The sequence below is a fragment of the Passer montanus genome, unplaced genomic scaffold (assembly GCF_014805655.1).
Source record: "Passer montanus isolate IOZ18808 unplaced genomic scaffold, ASM1480565v1 scaffold32, whole genome shotgun sequence".
Lineage (NCBI taxonomy): Eukaryota > Metazoa > Chordata > Aves > Passeriformes > Passeridae > Passer > Passer montanus.
The window spans coordinates 6,966,241-6,986,086 of record NW_024367930.1 but is presented as its reverse complement, the minus strand read 5'-3'; the positions used below and the strand labels follow the sequence as shown (position 1 = coordinate 6,986,086).

The following is a 19,846-nucleotide window of genomic DNA, read 5'->3' as shown; positions in this document are numbered from 1 at the left end:
GAAGTAGCAAAGATTGTTGTGCCAATGACGTGGGTCAGAGTCCCTTCTGAGTCAAAAAGCAGTGAGTTCCACTTTCTGCATCGGTATGTGGAAAACCAAAGTGGGTTGGTCCTTGGTTTCTCTGTGCTGCACCGAAACATCCCTAAATAACAATGATGGTGAATTTGGACATGTCAGAGACTGCAAAGATTGATATCTCAAGACATTTTGGGGTGCATGTGTATGGGGGAAGGGGCAGGTCAGGCCTTGTCCTGGTGAGGTGGTACACTGCCCAGTGTACTCCCCCTGCCTTAGGGCTGTATCCCAGCCTGGAAGTGGCTGCCAATCCCTGGCACACCAGGGGCAATGCTCTACACCCACCTCTGGAGACCCTAACCCAGCTGCTGAGTGGCCAAATGACCAAAAGTCCTCTATGGGGGAATGGACCGGGAAGGCCAAGGTGTATTTAAGGCTGAACATGAGGCAAGCATATGTCTTGACCCTATCTCCTCTTGGAACTTTTACCTGAATACTGCTGGTGTTAGCATTCAGGAACACGATATAATCATGGAATGATTATATGCAAGTGCTTTTATTGAAGAGCTCTGGGTGTCAGGGGTACAGACCCAAATCTGACTCCACCATGGGTTCGGGAGGAACACATTTTTATACCCTTATCATTATATAACAACATATTAATTATTAAACTTATATTGTTCTATTGTATACATTGATCTCATCCAAGCATGGATTCTTGCAATCTCCATCTAACTCCCCCAAACATAGTTTCTCATGATTCCTGTTATGATTAAACAATAATCATATCCAATTACTAAACAATCATCACATTTAACAATCCTATCATTTATCATATAACAATCATATCATTTATCATAGTCATTAAATGATTATACAGGTGCAGTTTCACATGATCCAGTAAAGCCCAACATTTTCCCAGGGCCTGCCAGGCCCAACCTTTCCTTCCAACTCCCAAGATTTTAGATATCTGAATATATCTGAATATCCCATGATTTTAGAAACATTTTATCCCTATACTATCACTGGAACCCAGAAGTGTGTAGCTGTATGTGTTCTTTTCTACATCTTTTCTGTCTTTCTCTCTTTTTCATTCTTCTAATTTCCTTTTCTTGGAATTTTTGAGTAACTTAAAGCTGAATGGATGTAGAGTTTGCTAAGTTAAATGGACCAAGTTAATACTTTGGGAAGTGTTTCATGTTGGTTGAATGTTGCTCTAAACATAGCTGATTTCTGATTCTCTGAAGTTCTCTGATTTTCTAAAGATGCTGATAAAGTATTTTTTGTTGTTTTGACCTTTTGAGCATATCTTGTCAGTATTTCTCTCATTCTCCTAACTCAAGAGTACATGAACAACCGTAAGCCCTTCTAAAAGTCTCATAAAGCAAGTGTTTTGGGGGCCTTATGGGAGGTCACATGAAATTCCAGATATATTAGTATCCATCAGCCACTCATTCCTCTTTATATCACGTTGATTCACTCAGGCACTTTTGCCTGAATAAGAACTTCGAAATCTCACCCATGTACTTTGATATCTTCAAGTGACTCAGGAAGCAAGATTACACTGTATTTCCCCACCTCGTGTGCATGCAGCTACAAAACAATTGTGGCTATATTTTGACTGCTTTCTTTAAAAGCAGCTTTGTCTGTTATTTTGATGCCCTCCATTAGGAGCCAAGTGATATAAAACCATACGTGCCAAGGTTAGTATTACTTTGTTTTTCTAGTCCCTAAATGGGTAGCAGGATAATTTATGTGAAAACTCAGCACAGAAGACGAATGCTTAGCAGAAGTCCATTTTTTTTTGAGAATGGGATGGGTTGACACCACGTGACCAGCAAAGCCATGCTATCAGTCCTCAGCAAGAATGGAGGGGAGGGATAAAGTCAGAAAAAACCCTCATGGGTCCAGACAAAGGCAGTTTAATAAAGCAAAAACAAAGGCTGAGTGCAGAAGCAAAGGAAAACAAAATATTTGTTTTCTATATTCAAGCAGGCAATACCCAGACACTTCCTGGGAAGTAGGGTTTTACCATGCATAGTGGTTGCTTTGCCTCCAATACAGACAATTCTTGGCACCCCTCTGTCACTGAAAATGTCCAAATGTGTTCTGTGCCTCTGCAGCCTGATGGTTCCAGAGTACACTGTACACCATAGATTTTTACTTCTGTGGGTCTGATGCACCAGGCAATTGAATCTACATGGTCCAGTAAGCCTGGCCATTCCTTTTCTCCTCCTGGTCGTACAGAAAAAAACCCCAAAGTGTGCCATGCAGCACATGCCTGGGGCTCCCTTTCCCTCCGACCAGGGCAGGAGAAGACTAATTTCCTGTGACACGTCCAACTGCCAAGGCACTGACCCATAAGGATGAAGATGTACAGAGATGGTCTTCAAAGTTTTGGAAAAGACTCCAAAATGGAGGTGTTGTTATCTGGGCAATACTTTACTGCCAAACTGTTAGAATATGAAGCTGGAGCCCTTCCTCCACATGGCCTGTGTGCACAGGACATCCTTTGTCTTTGGAGACCTCATAATTGTTTAGATCAGTGATCAGTGTAGATGATTTTCATCACCACTAATTCTCTCCTTTGTCTGTGGTAGGTACACATTCCTGGCAAGTTCACAAGTTCGTCCTTGCGTGGGTACCTTGCTTTCACACTTGAGAGGAACCATCTCCAGTGACTGTAAATTGCTGACTTTATTCCACTCTCTCAGCTCTCCAGTTTCTAGCGAAGGATCCCAGCTGTTGGATTTCCTTACTCTCCAGCTGCTGACTGCTGCCCTATTATCCCAGCACGGGAGCAGCCAGGCAGAAATCCGCACACTTGTCTGGTGGCTATGATCTTCCCACGTATCTTGAAATTCTGATGAAGTCAGGGACTGGGTAGTTTCTGTTTCCTGTATGAATTCTCTGACTCCTTTCTCCAATTTGTGTGCAGAAAAGGCACACTGTGAAAAGCCAGTGTCCACAAAGGAAACAGAGGAGCCTTGCAATTTCAGTTGAATAAAGGGAAAGTGTCCACCAGGTCAACTCCCTGGGCTCTCTCTTGAGGTATTGAAGGTGCAGCCTCCCCTAATCAATCCTAAACTTCCAACCACATGATGCCCTCTTCTTTTACCATTGGCTGAAGTACAGGCCTCCTGAACTGCCTATTCCCCCTCTACATATTCCCCCCCTCGAACTTGTCATTTTCCCTTTAAGTTTGGAGGTTCAGGTTGTTTGGGTTCTGCAGACCCATCAGAAGCTCAAACTGTCTGGGATCTGCAATAGACTTGTTGCAGACCCATCTCTTCTATTACCCTGAAGTTTAGAAGTTCAAGCTGGATCAAGCAGCCTGGGTTCTGTAACAAATTTGCAAAGATCCTCATAGCTGTTTTTCCAACACCTGATTGGTTTTTTCAGACCTAGGCGTTAGTGAAGACATTAAGACCCATGTCTCCTACTATTAGTGAAGAGCCCAAACCCCATATTCCAGATCAAGCCATTTGTGAAGACATTAGTGCCCATTTTTTTATCATTTGTCAAAGAATCAGCTTCTTGCTCAGACCTTTCCCCTTCTTATTCCTCCTCCTTTATTAATTGACAATATGGATCCATTGTTTTCTTCATCCACTGTTCTTTTCTCAGTACTGGGAGAATTATTGTAGTTGTTGTTTGGGTTTCTGTCTTCACCACGTTCCTCTGAGAGTACTGAACTGTGGCTCCATAGGCACAGGCCAGGACCCAGTACAGTACTAGAAGCTGCTGGTTTTCACCAGGATAGGCAAGTGGCATGTCAGTTTGCCAGGGTAACTTGCCTATTCAGGTGTGAATTTCCAGGATTTGGTAGATGGGCTCCTGCCCCAGGAACCTGCCCAAATCCTTCCACACACCTTATCACCCCAGGACCAGCTGTTCCAGGGCACATTTCAGTATCACCTCATCTAAAAATTGTCTTCTCCTAGATCAGGATGACACTGGATTCCACAAGCCCCATAATATGCTAACAGTGTTAACAAGTAGTATTAAACAGTTCATGTAAGGATGAACAAGGATCTCTGAGGCCTGCATAAAACTGTCTGCATTATTCCCAGGTATGGAGAGGGATATGTGTTTCCTCATGCTCACCATAAGATACTTCCTCCAGACGAGCAAGGCCAGAAATCCCAGGGCAAAGGACAGAGCCATTGCTTTTACTGACATGTTCTTAAGGTCATCTAAATAAAGAGATAAGGAGTGCAGCCAACAATCTCTGTGACCTGCATAGGAGCTTGATGCCGAATAGCCACTGTAGCTATAGAACACTTCATACAAAACTCTTGTTATCTCGTGCCCCATACTGGGCATCAAAAGGACTATGGTGGGTTCACCTTGTCTGGAAATCAAGAGGCTATCAAGATGCTCTGTCACTCCCCTCCTCAGCAGGATAGAGGGGGAAGGAACTAAGATGGAAAAAACCCTCATGAGTCAACATAAAGGCAGGCATAATAAAATGGAAGCTCAAGCAACAGTAAGAAACTCCAAAAGCTTGCTCTGTACCTCCCATCAGCAAGCAACATCCGGCCATAACCTGGGAAGCAGCAGGGCTTCAGCATGTGTAGTGATTGCTCTGGAAGGCAAATGTAAATAATAAATGCCGCACCTTCCTACTCCTTTCTATTAGCTTTTATATTTGAATAGGCGTCACATGTTCTGGTATATCCTTTTGGGCAGTTTAGGCCAGCTGTCCTGGCTGTGTCCTCTCCCAAGATCTTGCCCACCTCCAGCCTACTGGTGAAGGAGGAATGTTGGTTTTTACTCCCAAAGCAAAGCACAGCACAGCACAGCACAGCACAGCACAGCTGTAGGGGTTGCTGGCAGTGAAATGACTCCATCCCAGACAGCCTGGATACAGAGGAAGAGGTGAAAGCGGTAATACTCAATGCCAGAGAAAAACCTGATTGGAAACGTGGTTACAGAGGGCTGAATTATTGAACGATCTCCTGTGAAGTATTCATCTTTGACTCATTGACCCACTTTTTATGGTGTGAAAAGACCACAGGAAACGATAAATTAGCAAACAATTGTATCGGAGGAGGAAAAAGCCTTCACTCCCCAGGTGATCATTGCACATGAAGTCCAAAGGAGGCACAGTTTCCCTGGAGCGGGGGCTGCCGTGCGAAGCCAGAGGGACAGCGCGGCGCCTCGGGACGCGGGGGTGCCCCTGGCGCGCACGAACGCCGCTTTTCCAAGTATCCCGGAGGCACCGCTACGTCATTTTAAAGAATGGCACTCCATACGCTTCCCGCTGCGGAGGGAGCCCGGAGCCACATCCCGAACGTTCCTGTGGGGACACGGACGCCCGCTACCTCCCGCCCCGCCACGCTTCCCGCTGCGGGCCGGGACGGGGGGGACACATCCCCCACGGGCGGGGCTGTCTCGTTTCGATTCCCGGAGCGCCGTGGATTTGTTTCGATTGCCCCACTCCCACTCGCAGGGTGACGCGGCGGCGGGGGCGGGACGCGGGGCGGAGAGTTTAAGGGCGACAAGCGGAGCGCGCCCCGGCGGCGGCGGGGGACGGGCGGGCAGGTAGGTAGGTACGTACACACACATGCGCTTTCCTCGGGCACCCCGTGCACCCCCTCACCCTCCCCGGTCAGGGGAGCCGGCAGGCGGCCGCCCGCCGCTCCGTGCGGGATGCCGGGGGGCGGGCTGAGCTGCCCGCGCCCCCCGCGCTGCTCCAGCGGGGCTTCGTGCAGCCGCGGCCTCCTGGGGGTGCCTTCCCATCCCGGTGGGGATGTTGGGAGCTTCCTGCGTGTTGGAGCAGCTCCGGAGAGGGGACTTGCTGCCCCGACGGGGAGCGTGGGTGCGGGATTTGGCGTGTGGGCAGCGGGGGTGGCTGTGCTGCTTGGGAAGCCTGCCAGGGAATGTGTGGGGTGGTTGAAGGAACAGGAGAAGTGTGCATTCTTCCTCCGACCAGGCATCTGGGAGTGTGTGTTGGCCTGGTATGGTTTGCGCGGAGGAGCTGGGGGAGATGCGATGCCGTGTCCGTGCTTGGAAAGAAGAGGGAGAACTCCTTTAGCATAGCCCGGAGCGAAGCATTGTTTTCAGTGGTTTTGGATCCTTTCCCCGAGAAGGAAAACTCTTGTACAAGGTCGTGGAGTGGTCACTTAACAAAACAGACTTTTTCAACTGGAAAGGAGTTTGAGCGCTGTGCACTGCAGAAGAATAAATGCAGAAGGATCTCTCACCAGATTTTGGGGTTTTTTTAGTGATTTATAGAGAATTAACTTCAGATTTATTGCAAATGGGAAGAGGCTTTGCTTTCCCATGAAAACATGCCAGAGGGAGTATTCCCTATCAGTGTTTTTTTACCAACATGCAATTAAGTTTGTCAAGCATTGGCTGTGAACTGCACAAGCTTGAAACCCTTGATGTTAGGGCAGTCTTGGTGTTTTGGTGTTGGGGTGATTTTTGTTTGTTTTTTCCTCATTCCAGAGTCAATACCCTCTGGAATGAATCTATACAAAGGAAATATGCAGCCTGTTTGTTGCTGTTTCTCTTACCCACTTGTAGAATCATAGGAAATGCTGAGTTGGAAGAAAGTTATCAGGATCATTGAGTCCAAGTCCCGGCCCCACGCGGGACACCCCCCCTAATCACACCATGTGCCTGAGAGTGTTGTCCAAATGCTTAACTCAGACTGGTGATGTGACCACTTCCCTGGGGAGCTTCTTTCTGATATCCAGTGTAAGCCTTCCCTGACTCAGCCTCAGTCCATTCTGTTGAGTCCTGTCACTGTCACGAGAGTGAAGAGATCAGTGCCTGCCCCTCCTTTTTCCCTCATGGGGAAGTCTCAGAGAGCAAACAGATCTTCCTTCGGTCTCCTTCAGGCTGAATAAACCAAGTGACCTCAGCTGCTCCACATAGAGGTTCCTCTTCAGACTCTTCACCGTCCTTGTGGTTTCCTTTGGATGCTCTCTAACAGCTTAATGTATATTTTATTTTGTGGTGCCCAAAACTGCACATAGTATTCAAGGTGAGGCCACACCAGTGCAAAGAGGAGCAGGACAATGATGACAGGAACATTGCCAGGCTGAGCAAACAACTGCAGCAGTGTAAACAACTCCCTCTTGGACTGAGTTAGGTCTTGTATGGCTGAGCTAGATTAGAGATTTCAAGACTGTTGTTATTTCAGAGAGAAACAGAAAGATTAGCTTCTCCTGCTGTTGTGAGGTTTTGGTGGTTTTTTATGTTGACACAATAATGACACTGTGCAAACAGAATACTAAACATGCTTTTGTATAATTTTTTTTGTATATAAAATGGCAAATGCAAGCCTTTTCTTAATTTACTGGAAATCATAGGTATTTGTATGTATAAACAGATGTGTTTCTTGAAAAAGCAACTCCAGATATGGCTCACCCGTACGTTTCCTAGGTATGACTTGTTACTGGCAGGTTACAAAGAGGGAAGAATCATTTGAAGCTGAAGGCAAAGAAGCCTGTTTTGTTTCCCTTAACAAAACAGGATGTGCTGTGGAGCAAGGCCAGACCTGTTGCTGCTGCAAGCTGTGAAATAGTCTTCAGGGAAAGCTAGTCAAATGTGCTTGGCCTGAGTTCAGCTTTTAAGGAAAGGATGTTCTGAGGTGTCATCTGGTTTTGGCTGGGATAGAGTTAATTTTCTTCCCAGTAGCTGGTACGGTGCTGTGCTTTGGATTTAGGATGAGAATAATGTTGACAAAACAGTGATGTTTTTGCTGTTGCTAAGCAGTGCTTATCCTAAGTAAAGTGTTTTTCAGCTTGTCCCACCAGTGGGGAGACTGGGTGAGGGCACAGAAAGCTGGGAGGGGATGCAGTTGGGACAGCTAACCCAAACTGTCCAAAGGGATATTCCATACCATGAAATGTCACTTTGGTCTGTCAGGTTTCTGTTGCCTTGTCCATGGCTGTGAAACTCTTGTTTCCCAGGGTCTAAAGTAGGTACAGAGCTGGTGTGTGCACCCATCTCTTTTTTTGTGAAAGGTGGTGTCTTATTCCTGGTGCTGTGCTTCTGATGTTCATTTCCTTGCTGTGTCACTTCCTTGCCTAATACATTTCCTGTGTGCAAGTGAACCACAAATCTCTGCTCTAAAGATTAGTAATGTTTCAGTGTCCACTTCTTGAGGTTTTGCATGGATTTCGGCTTGTTAGCAGGGCTGGCTTAAGTCCTGGCTGGGTTTGGGTCCCGTTTCTGTCCTTTTTGGTGGTCATGCATCTGAAGAAGAACTGAGCTGCCAAGCTGTTTCAGCTGTGAGTTTGGTTGCAGACATCAGGTGGAGGGGCTTTGTTACTAATAATTCCTTTCTGAAAGTTTCCACAAACAGAAAGCAACATGCAGTGGTAATCTGAAAAAGGAGGACCTTGGGAAGTCGTTCAGGCCAGCTCTGCCCAGGACAGGGCCCTAGCCCAGAGTCTTGTGTGTATTCTGCTTATTCCACTTGTTTCATTCAGACTTTGCACAAATCTTCCCTGTCTGGTTTGTATGTGGTATTTGTGCTGTTAACAGGCCTTTGAGACATCTGTGCTAATTGCATCTGGGCTGTATTTGCTAAATGTTGATAAGGATGTTTGTCTTGTTTCTGACAATGTCTGTGCCCTACAATCATCAGTTTACTTCAGAGCACATTTCCAAGGAAAAGCTTGGTATGAAATGAAGAGCTGCCTGGGATGTTCTGTCTCACTCTGTGCTCTCTCACCCCGGCCATTTAACGTCTTTTGAAAGCACAGCCAGAGCTTAGAAGTCTCACAGCTGACTTCCAAAATACAGAAATAGTGCTCACAGGTCAGGTGAGAGTTCCTTCTCAACAGTGAGAGATCCTTTGTGCTGTCAAGGTGTGCTGAATCAGTGTGGTGCTGCATAGTTGAAGCTACAGAACAGTAGCCTGAATTCCCCTAGTAGTGCTTCTGCCTGAACACTTAGGAGGGAAGAGTATCCAGAGAAGAAAAATTCTGCAAGTGGTGTTGAGGGTTGCTTGTGTCCAGTGATGGAGGTTGTGTACAGGTCTCCAGTTCAGACTGAAACAAAATGTTCTCTCTATTCACTTACCTGGGAAATGATTTTGTCTTTTTAGAGTCACACAGCTCCAGAGATTCCTGCTGTCTTTATCTTTGGAGCTCTGTGATGTATGGGATGCTGACTGGCTGTAGAGCCCAGAAGCAGTAAAGAAACTTCATTTGGTCCAATTTGTGCTGAGTTCAGGACGACATTCTGATAAGAAGCTATCACTATGCTACTCTGCTTGCCCTAATCTAATCCAAATCTGCTCTAGAATCTCATTCATTATTTTCCAAGTGGTGCTGGCTTTTACTGGGAGCTAAGGGTTTCTGGAATTTCCAAGGTCTGGTACAAATCTAGCAAGGTGACTTCTAACAAATTTTTTTTCTTGTTTTGTAGGACTGAGTGAGAATCTATCTATAGATAAGACTATCTCTATCTATCTGACTATGTTCCTAATGATAGGAATGTCTGATGACTAGCTATCTAAATTAGAGGCTCTTCATTTGAGTTGACCAGTTTCTCCAACATGAACTGACATTTTACAAGGGCTGAATATGAGATCTTCATGTTCATTGTCATCTTCTTCAATATCTCTCTTCATGAGATACTGTCTGAACATTCAATTAAAATATTGTTCAGATAGTTGCAAATGCCACTATGACCTTTTTCAGACTAAACAGATCCATAAGGATGTCCATGTCTAAATCTCAGCTTCTTTCCTCTCTTCCTCGTGAGATTTCCAAATGTGTCTGCTTGTAGCTTTGTCAGTTATAAGCTCTTCATTTTTGTCTCTGCTGTTTCTTCAGGGCATCCTCTGAAAGTGCAGTTGATTTCCAGATTTCTCATTTGACTTTTCAACATGCAGTGGAAAACTGAGAGAAGTAAATTTTTCCCTGCTTTTCACTATCAAGGTTAGGCTTATACACGTTGAAAGGAGACTGTGTTCTGTAAATATATCTTTGGTAGCTGTTGTTGTGAGGAGAACAGGTAAAACTGCCTCGCAGGCAGAGCACTGCCATAGTTGCAGCCACTTACAGCCTTCTTGGCCTGTGTTTTTCCTTCTTCTGCTTGGTATGACCTGACATTCACATATGTCTATATCAGGTCATGAGGAAAGTGTCATTTGGAAGACCTGAATGCAGTGTCCTGTTGCTGGGTGACTGCAGGGCTGCCTGCACACATCATGCCAGTGGTGGGCGTGTGGCTGCAGGGGTCCCTCTGGTGTAGCAGGAGGGGTGACATGACAGTCCTTTCTTGGCATCATGCTCTTGGAGCCAGAATGCTTTTGTTGAAGGAGAGCTAATGGAGCCCTGAGGTTTCCTGTTGAAAAAACATGAATTATTTGAATGCTGATGAAATGTATTTAGTTGTAACTCAGCCACAGTGTAGATGCAATGTTGGGCTTTTTCTTTTCCAGCCTATTGCCAGTTTGTCTGCCTCTTGAGTTAATGAGGAAGAAGGAATGATTTGGCTGCTTAATAGGACTGAGAAAAGCACAGTCTTTAGAAGTCAGATTTCCTGAAAATAGGAGGATTCTTATTTGTCACCGTTCTTTTAATTCAGATGCAGAGCTCCTAAGAGTGCTGTACTTCATTTGTTCCTTGCATTATGGAAATCTACTGTGCTTGGAGAATAAGAACATTATCCTACCACTGAGTAATGCCATAGGGATGGATCCTTAAGGCTTAACTTTCAGGACTGAAAATAATTAAAAGCATGGCTGTGAAGGCCTTCTGTTTGTTTTCTGTGAATTAAACAGTGTCATGCAGTTTCTCTTTTTAAAATATGTAAAGCAGATGCAGACAGAAAAACCAAAGGGTTGGGTTCACTCTCAGATTTCTAAAGTTTTTAGCACTGCCAGCTTCAGATGTTCAGAAAGCACAAGCTGGCCTCTTGAGACCCGTGGCTGGCATAAAGAACACAACATTTTTCAATAGTGACAAATGGTTTTCTGGCAGTCTCCATTTGTGTTTTCAAAATTATCTTCTGAAGCAAGAGAAGTCAAAACTTAGCACTGTAACCACTCTAAAGCTCCCTGCTTCTGACAGCAGTCTGACTGAAGCAGTTCAGTGGGACACTGACCAGCGCAGTAACACAAGAGTTGATGACAGGTAAAGTAAATGGGAATTTTGACCACTAGCTGCAGTAGGGTTTGGAGTAGATTGTTTCTGACTTAACTGTATAATCTTTTGATTTAATTCTGTGAGTAAAAATTAATGTGCTTCATTGTGTTGTCACGTTCGTGCTGGTGATCTCAGGAATCATAAAAAAAGTAAACAGAGTAGATCATGTTGTCTGTTTGATTTTTTTTGTTTGTTTTGTTTCTGTTTTATTTCTGTGAATGATAAGGTCTCAACAATGCACTGGGAAGGGTCTCCCAGACCTTAGGGTATCCCCACACCTTTATGTGTTTCATAGACTCCATGGCTTAGGAGAAATCCCTGCTTTCATGAGGGGAACTTGTCTGGCTGCGATGGAGTTAATTTTCTGCATAGTATGTGTTATGATGCTTTAAATTTGTGAGCAAAACAATGCTGGTAGCACAGTAATGTTTCAGCTGTTGCTGAGAAGTGGTTGCACAGTGTTGAGGCCTTCTCTGTTCCTCACTTGGCCTCCCATGAGTAGATTAGGGGTGCATAGGAGGTTGGGGGGACACAGCTGGGCCGATGACCCAAACTGACTGAAGGGATAGTCTGTGTCATGTGGCATCATGCTCAGCAATGGTAATGGAGAGGAGGGGACTTAGGGGGATTCTGTCTTGGGAACATGGGCATTATTCCATGTCAGGGGGGTGGTTAAGTGATGCCTTTGCATCACTTTCATGATCTTTCTTTCTTCTTCCAGGTCCCTCTTGGTTACTGAGCAATTTTTATCTTGACCTACAAATTTTTTTGGTTTTACTTCTTCCTTTTCTCTTTCCCCATCCCACTGTGGGTGCAAGCACTTAGCTGCCCACTGGGGTTAACCCACAGCACTCACCCCCAAAAAATCTTTCTCTAGTTATATCCAGATACAGCTGTGTCTTTTACCTGTGCCAGTTCAGGCAGACTAATAGACAATAGTTTTGTTTAATGATCCTCATGCTTGATAGACTTTACATAATAGGCCCTCAGTTAGTCCATTGGTTTTGAGTTAAAATTGTTTATGCTGCAGGAAGATGTTGAGCAATAACAAGACATGCTGTGCTAGTGTGCACAGCAGTTCTTTTGGATCATTAACTTAGATGTCAGATCTGCATGCCCAGTGTATCTCTCCGGTCTGCAAACTTGGGTATAGAAGCTAAAGCCCACAGCAGACACCCCAGTTGTTTGTATGATCTACATCTGGAGGTTTTGGCTGGGAAACTCCAGTCTGGAAAAGGATGAGAACTTGAGTTCTGGTGAAAATCCCTGCTGCCTGGAAAGGGGAGTGTCTGATCTGAAACAGGGAGTTCACTTCCAAAATTTATCAGCACAGGACACGTTGGAAAGTCCTTTTAAAATGCTCGCTGCTGCTTCTGCTGTACTGTGGAAAAAAAATCTTTTAAATATCTTGCAAATACCTTTTATTTGTACTTGTACTTTCAGTATGTTCTAAAGAAAAGTAAGACAAAAATATAATTCTGGGGAAAAATATTACACTGAGTAGGAGCATAGCTTTCTTTAAAAAAAGAAAAAAAACCTGAAATTAAGCTATAATTTGGAAAACCACCAGTTCATGTGTATTCCTACTTGAAAAAATTCTTGTGTAGCTGACCTATTTTGGCATTATTCTTGAGAAAATAATTTATCAAACTTTCTAATGATAAAGAATTGAAATCTGAAAGAATTACACGAAAGATGAGGTAGAACCATCTTTTTGCACTTGTTTTTTTCCTTTGTTCTGTTGCTCTATTATTTTCCTTTTTTCACCTTAATAATGCTTATACCATGCAGTGTAAAAGAAGCCGTGAATATCTTATGAGTATGCTTGATTTGCTGTCTGGAAAAGTAGTATTTTTAAAGTATATACTGTATGTACATTGCTCAATAAAGTGATTATTTCATTTGCCTGGGATAAATGTAAAAATTACCCCTCTAGCATGCATGGTTGTCGTGCCTCCCCTAGGTAGCTGGGACTTCTTTCTCTTGAGTTTAGTTTTTATCCAGGATTTCATCTGTTCTTGGTGCTTCCCTGGAATTAGCAAGGTGATGGTTCAATTACAGACATCATCACAGTGTTTATTTGTTTAATTAAGATGTAACTTCTGACTGGTCATTTCCCAGTCAGTCTGAAGCAGTGCAGATCTGAGCTTTATGGTTTCACCTGATTTTTCTGCTGTTGCCTTCTCAGAGTTGTGGGCTGCTGCTCTCCCATCTGCTTAGTGCACTTGTGAGCCTGACAAGTGCTTTTTGTGCTTGGATAAATGCAAAGGCACAGTGCCGTCTGTAGTGTGCTTCATCATACCTCTGTGCTCACAAGACAGCACTGATTCTTGCAGTTTCAGCCTCATCCTGTGGAATACTACAGAGAAAACACATCAGTAATGGTTCTTGCTGTGTCTGTAAATTCATACACTTAAAAATGTCTAGTTTGCTCTGTAGTCAAGAGATCTTGCACATATTTTAGTTCTGCTTTCAGCTGGGATAATTTTCTACTCAGTGGCTGGTGCAGTGCTGTGTGTTGGATTTAGTGTGAGGATAATGTTGATAACACCATGATGTTTTAGTAGTTGCTGAGCTGTGCTTGCCCTAAGTCAAGGATTCCTCTGCTTCTGATGCTTCCCTGTCAACTGCAGGGGAGCACAGGAAACTGGGAGGGGACACAGCCAGGACAGCTGACCTGAACTGGCCGAATGGATGTTCTCTACCACAGAATGTCATGTGTATGGGTTAGGAGGGAAAACTGGCCAGGGGCCGCTCCTCAGGAACTGGCTGGGCATTGGTCACTGGGTCGTGAGCAATTGCACTGTGCATTAATTGTTTTGCATATTCTACATACATTATTAGTAGCATCAGCATTAGTATTTTCCCTTCTTTTTCTGCGATGTTAAACTGTCTTTATGTCAATACACAAATTGTACTTTTTTTCCCTAATTCTGAGCTGACGTTTGTGTGGTGTTTAGCTGCCTGCCAGACTAAACTTTGACATTATGTTAGCAGGTAGCAAAGGTTGCAGATTTTATGGGTTTTGTTACAGGCTTGTTAATAGCAGGGTAATAAGTAAATCTCTGCATTCCTACTTGGTGAATTAATCTTACTTAATTGCACTGAGATTTGTGAGATTCATACAGGTTTTTACAGGTGATGGAAACAGCTTCAATCTGTGAAGAATGATTCTACACAGCAGTTTAGCATTGGATATTTCTCGTCTGTTTCTTGTGTGCTGTTTCTCATACGTGTACCTGGTTTTCCTCTTGCTTTTGTTTCTTTCATCTAGCTGCTTGACCATGTGATTAGTTTTCTTTAATGACACTCATTTTAAATTTTAATGATTAAATAGTTTTTCAGTAAATTACAGTTGGTGCTAGTTTCAACCTTTGTTTTCTCTGGCCACTTCCTGTATTCATTTTAATAACTGTCTTAAGTCTGATTCAAGGTCCTCAAGCACTATTACCATGCTGTGTTCTAATATTTTCTTGCAGTAATTTAATTTCTAAGCAGTTCCGTATGCGTTGGATTGTTGAGTATCTAGACAGAGGACCTAGATAAAACACTGATAAATAAAAAGCAAGTAAATGAGTTTTGTGTTTAATTAATTGAAATGTATAGCTTCATGTATTTCTTAAGCATATAAATGCTGTGTTTTCTCAGATATTTCCTCCTGCTTTGAGTATGTGCTCACACACTGAAATAATTTGGAATCCTAATATAAAAGATACAGTCTAGGACCCGAGGATAAAAATTGAAACAAAAATTGCATATAAGTGGTAGATCTGGTTAGCTGAAGTTTATTAAAAAGTAGATGAAAAGTTGAGGAGGCATCAACAGCAAAGATGAGGCTGTCACCAGAGCTCTATTTTACTAGTCCAACTGCAGGAAGCAAAGAAGATGTGCTCTTTTGTCCTCCTTTTCAAATATGCAAAAACTAAGATGAAAATTTAAGTCAATTTTAGGGAAAGAAATGTCTCATAAGTCAGTGCTTTTATTTGATTAATTTTTTCTTTCTTGTTTTGCTTTCCTTAGCATGGATCCCATGACATATGCACAGTTGAAGAGGCAAGCTGGGAACCAGGATTTTAAAAATGGGAATTATTCTTTGGCCATCAAAAACTATGATGAAGCTCTACAAACACTTGGTTATTTAATGCAATGGGTCCCGTAAGTATTCTTGAATTATGAGATGTAAACCATAAGAGAAGCCTAAAGTATGTAAATATGTACAGTCGCACAGTTAATTCAAAACTGTTTTTTGACCTAACACTTGATTTCCTTGTATTTTTTCAGACTCTTTAGTGTACCAGTTTTATAGTTATTCTGTTCCTTACATTTATGTGAAAGATAAATTAGTGACTTAAATCTGAATATTTTTACATAAATATCAATTATAAATTAGTGCAACTAAAGCTCAAATGCTGTGATTTTGCCATATCCTGGCTTGTTGTTACATGTTACAGGTCATTACCTCTGATTATCTGTAAAATGATTAATGCAGGTTACTTTGTTCTTGTTATTGGGTCATTCTCAGTGTTCTGCAACTTGGTAAAAATAGTATTTCAGCAGAAGATTCCTTTGGGTATTTCTTTTCAGATGCACTTTGAAATGCTTTTCATCAGTTAATGTAAGTTGGTAATGTTATTAATGATTAAATAGTTGAGTATTATGTTAACTATTAAATATTCATTACTACTGTATATTAACACCACTGTTAACCTAATTTAACACCAGCCACTAATTTATTTTAAATGTGGATTTTTCTGTTGACTTCACCAAGTGGTGATACACTAAAATGCATTGAGGTTGTTTATTTGGTGACCAAAATGTGTTCAGTACTCTTTCCATCCCACAGCTTCTGTTCATGGGTCTGTTTTCCCCCATTCCTGGCTGCTGGTTTTCACTGAGCCATATGTAGGTGTATTGAGGTGGTCTGAACTCTTGCTAAATCCTCATACTTCATTATTCCAGTGGCTTGGCTTTCTGCTTCAGAAGACACCAGGTTATCACTATGGGTATCGTTAAGGTGTCATTAGGATGTCTCTAAGACAATTTGTAGCCAATATTCAGATTTTTTATCTACAACTACATTTTTACCTCTGATTTTGTCAGGTGGGTGATACATGTCAGTTTTTAAATTTATTCATGTCACTAACTATAAAGTATAATCCTTTTTCAAGTGAATGAACAGTAATGCTAAAACCGTATCTTTAGGTGTTCCCGGGACATAGCTGTGGTGTTGTGCAACAAATCAACTGCCTTGTACTGCCTGGGCAAATGGAAGGATTCAATGGTTTTAGCCCACCAAAGCTTACAGTGGGATCGAGAGTATGTCAAGGTATTCAGATGCTTAAGCTGGCAGTTTTTGCATGCATTCCTTGCTTTTTTTTTTAAATTTTATTTTTTAAATTTAATAATGGTGTCATGATCTTCTTTTTATTGTGTTTTTGCTTTGGGGCATGATGAGTAAATATAGCATAAAATTCCAGAATCAGTGTTTGATTATATACATAACCATGAGATTCATGGCTGTAATAGCATTTTTTATGAAATGAAGCAGCTCCCTTTTGCACCAGGAGATGCTAGTTCTCTCTGGGTCCCAATGAGAGAGGTACTAATGCTTTCAAGAAATGTAACTATCAATATCCCAAACAAGGGTTACACGTTAATAATTCTCCAGTTGCTGGGAGTGGTACTTGGTGACCGAGGTCATATTGTATTGTTCAGTCCACTGGAAATACATTACACTTGGCTTGTGATTAAATACACATTGATTAAGTACACCTTGACTCAAGTAGCTAGGAATAAGTAGGAGTTGTACAGTATTTATGATAGCGAGTCTACTCTTGCTTCAGCTTTTACTGCAATAAACAGTTTTGTGGTCTAACCACTAAGGACTCCTGGAGCTTTTAGTAGAACATTTTTTACTTAGATAGGGTGAAATTGCATCCGAATGCCCATTTAACCTGTGCCGTGTTGCAACATGCCAGTTACCTGATTTGAACGAGTTAACTCCACTGTGACTCTGAGCTGCTACAGTCTAATTCAGGGGGAATATAAACACATTCAGGTGTTGACTGAAGAGTATATGCATTGTGGGAAGTACTGCAAAATGCAGCGGTGTGGAAACATAAATATGTATTCTGGACCTTGTGACACAAAAAAATGCCAGTATTCTGCAGAGGAGGTTAACATACAGCTGTTTAAAGTATGTCTTCCATCCTGTAGTTATTTTCCAAGCTTTGAATTTCAGAATTGCACTTTTAGTATCTGCGATAATATCAATAACATATTGTGAATTCCAAGGAATTAGAATAAAATAGTTTTTTCACTTTTTTTTAATCTATGTATAAGAAGCTGTGGATATCAATAACATATTGTGAATTCCAAGGAATTAGAATAAAATAGTTTTTTTCACTTTTTTTTAAATCTGTGTATAAGAAGCTGTGTAAATAATACTACATGTAATTTTTATAACATAACGTGATAATTTAAAAAACATGAACCAATTTTTTTTGGCAGTAAATATCTTGGAATATTTTCCCAACATCTTCTTTTCTCCTTTTTTTTCAGGCTTATTATAGAGCTGGCCACTCATTCATCATGTTATCAAAGTCCAATGAGGCAGTTTCTATGTTCCACAGAGGTCTGGTTCTACTGAATTCTTCTGCAGATCAAACTCAAATTGCTGAGTTTATAGCAGGAATCTTCATAAGTGTCAATGGTAAACTCAAATTAAGACCTTAATTTTTCTGAGAGCCGTTCAGTGTGATGAGAACACTTAGAAGCACGTCCTTTGTGAGATTATTCCTTTGCTCCTTCAGTGTGTCAGGCCTGTTTGAGGATTGCAAATATACTGAGGATGTGGTGAAGTTGGTCCAGTTTGCATACAGCAGACACCAACAATCTCAGAACAGTGCAGGGATGTCTCACAGGAACATGTGAATTATGGAATAGTTAGAAAAGGTCAAAATTTACAATCAGGAAGACAAGATTAGAGATTTGGAGCTCCAGATCCCAGAGGCTTTAAGTGGGTTTTGTCCAGACCACCCCGTTTTTCTTTTAGCCAGGTAGATTTGAAAATTATTAGAAGATAGGCAGTTTAAACTTTGTTACAATGCAGTGTATTTCAGTGTGGAGGACTTTCCTGCACCTACTGATGGACAGCAATGAAAAGAGGAAATGTGGCCTTCCCATGGCATTGTATGGGTGTTTTTCAGCAATGTCCATCGTCTGTCTCCCTGCTGTCTCTCCTCAGTCTCTCCTCCTCTACTTGCTTTTTATTCTTTTTAACATGCTTTGTCTGATGGGCCTACAGGCATGCCAGAAGATTTCAGGTTGTGCCTCTGCTGCCTTTTCTTGAGCCTGTAGCCCCACACTAAGGTCCTTGACTCATGGTTGCAGAGTCAGTAGCTGACTGACCCGTAAGTGGAAAAATTGCCATGAGCTTCACAATGCCTGGGTACTTTGAGCGGTTTCTTGAGAGCAGGGATTAATTTTTTGCCCCTTGTTTAATGAATCTGGCCACTGTTAAACAGGGTGCTGAATCAGTTGGGTGACCAGCATTTCTTAAGCCCTCACTGGGCAATCCCCTGGGTATTAACTGGGTGTTAATTAGTGCTAAAATGATCACTGTGCTATGAAATTGGACACTCTGACCTTTGAAGTGCTGTGTGTAACAAATATTCTTCTATATTGCTTATTCTTGCAGACGAACAAATCTTGCCAGCAACTTTCTACCCTGCATATGATTATATCTTCAGGACACGTTTCAATGCACAGATTTGGCAAGCAGTGATAGAAAGGCTGGCCCAGAAAGGGAAGTGGCGGGTAAGTGTGTCACCGTGTCACCTTGTCACCTCCCACTGCACGTTGGGCACTCACGTCTTACCACTTCAGCATAAGTTAGTGTTACCTTTAAAAGCCAAAACTGTGGATATACATTGCTGCCTGGTTCAAATGTCTTGATTTTTAGGACTTGGAAAAATTCTTTTAGTGATACATAATTTCTTAAACTCATTTCTGAAAGGGATATGATGGACTTGAAATCCTGATTGTCTCTTGTTGCTATCTGTTGTCTCTCTTATAGTACCATCTGGAGTCACTAATCAATTCAATAATATTCAAATTAGAGGGGAAAAAATACAAATTTATTTGTGATCCCTTTTCCTTCCTATGACAAGCTGGAGTTTTGAAACCGTCTGTGAAAAATCCACAAGAAGCATCTCAGTGGAAGTACATGGTTGTTGAGCAAAACCAGATAATTTAGAAAAACCAGAAGGTGGATCATCTGAAATTATTTTAGTCCTCTCTCAACTGTGGAAAAAATTGATCATTGTCACAGTTACACGTGTATGGGATGTTATTGGTGAGGGGCTGGCAGTAGGGCCAGCAGGGCACCTGTGAGGAGTGGCCAGAGCTGCGTCACTTCCAGCTGGCTCCAATGGCCCTGTTTTAGGGCATGGCTCAGCCAAGGTGGTGGTGCCTCAGAGAAAGTGTGTTTTAAAAAGGGCCAAGCCCTGCCTGGGAGAGTGAGGGGGAAAGAGTGAGAGAAACAGCCCTGCGAGCCCCAGGGGTAGAGAAGGAGGAGGTGCTGCAGGCCCAGAGCAAGGGGCTCCTTTGCAGCCTGTCACAGGCAAAATGAGAGCTTCAGTTGAGGTTTGTCAGGGAAACCCTCCTCTTGAGTCATAAGGTTCACACAGGACCCACTTGCTTTCTAAACT

At 42.5% G+C, this 19,846-nt stretch overlaps 1 protein-coding gene across 2 annotated transcripts in view; it reads left to right on the top strand.

Moving 5' to 3' along the window:
• Window positions 1-5,513: 5,513 nt before the first annotated feature.
• The window catches only part of TRANK1 (tetratricopeptide repeat and ankyrin repeat containing 1), a 52,803-nt gene continuing 38,470 nt past the window's right edge, over window positions 5,514-19,846 (top strand). The window contains exons 1-5 of one of the 2 annotated variants that reach the window (XM_039715141.1): window positions 5,514-5,566; window positions 15,156-15,290; window positions 16,338-16,461; window positions 17,697-17,847; window positions 18,835-18,953. In XM_039715141.1, the coding sequence (XP_039571075.1) occupies window positions 15,157-15,290; window positions 16,338-16,461; window positions 17,697-17,847; window positions 18,835-18,953 (528 nt within the window). In that variant the 5' untranslated portion in view covers window positions 5,514-5,566; window position 15,156. The remainder of the gene's footprint in view (window positions 5,567-15,155; window positions 15,291-16,337; window positions 16,462-17,696; window positions 17,848-18,834; window positions 18,954-19,846) is intronic. The other variant, XM_039715142.1, reaches the window with a different exon arrangement.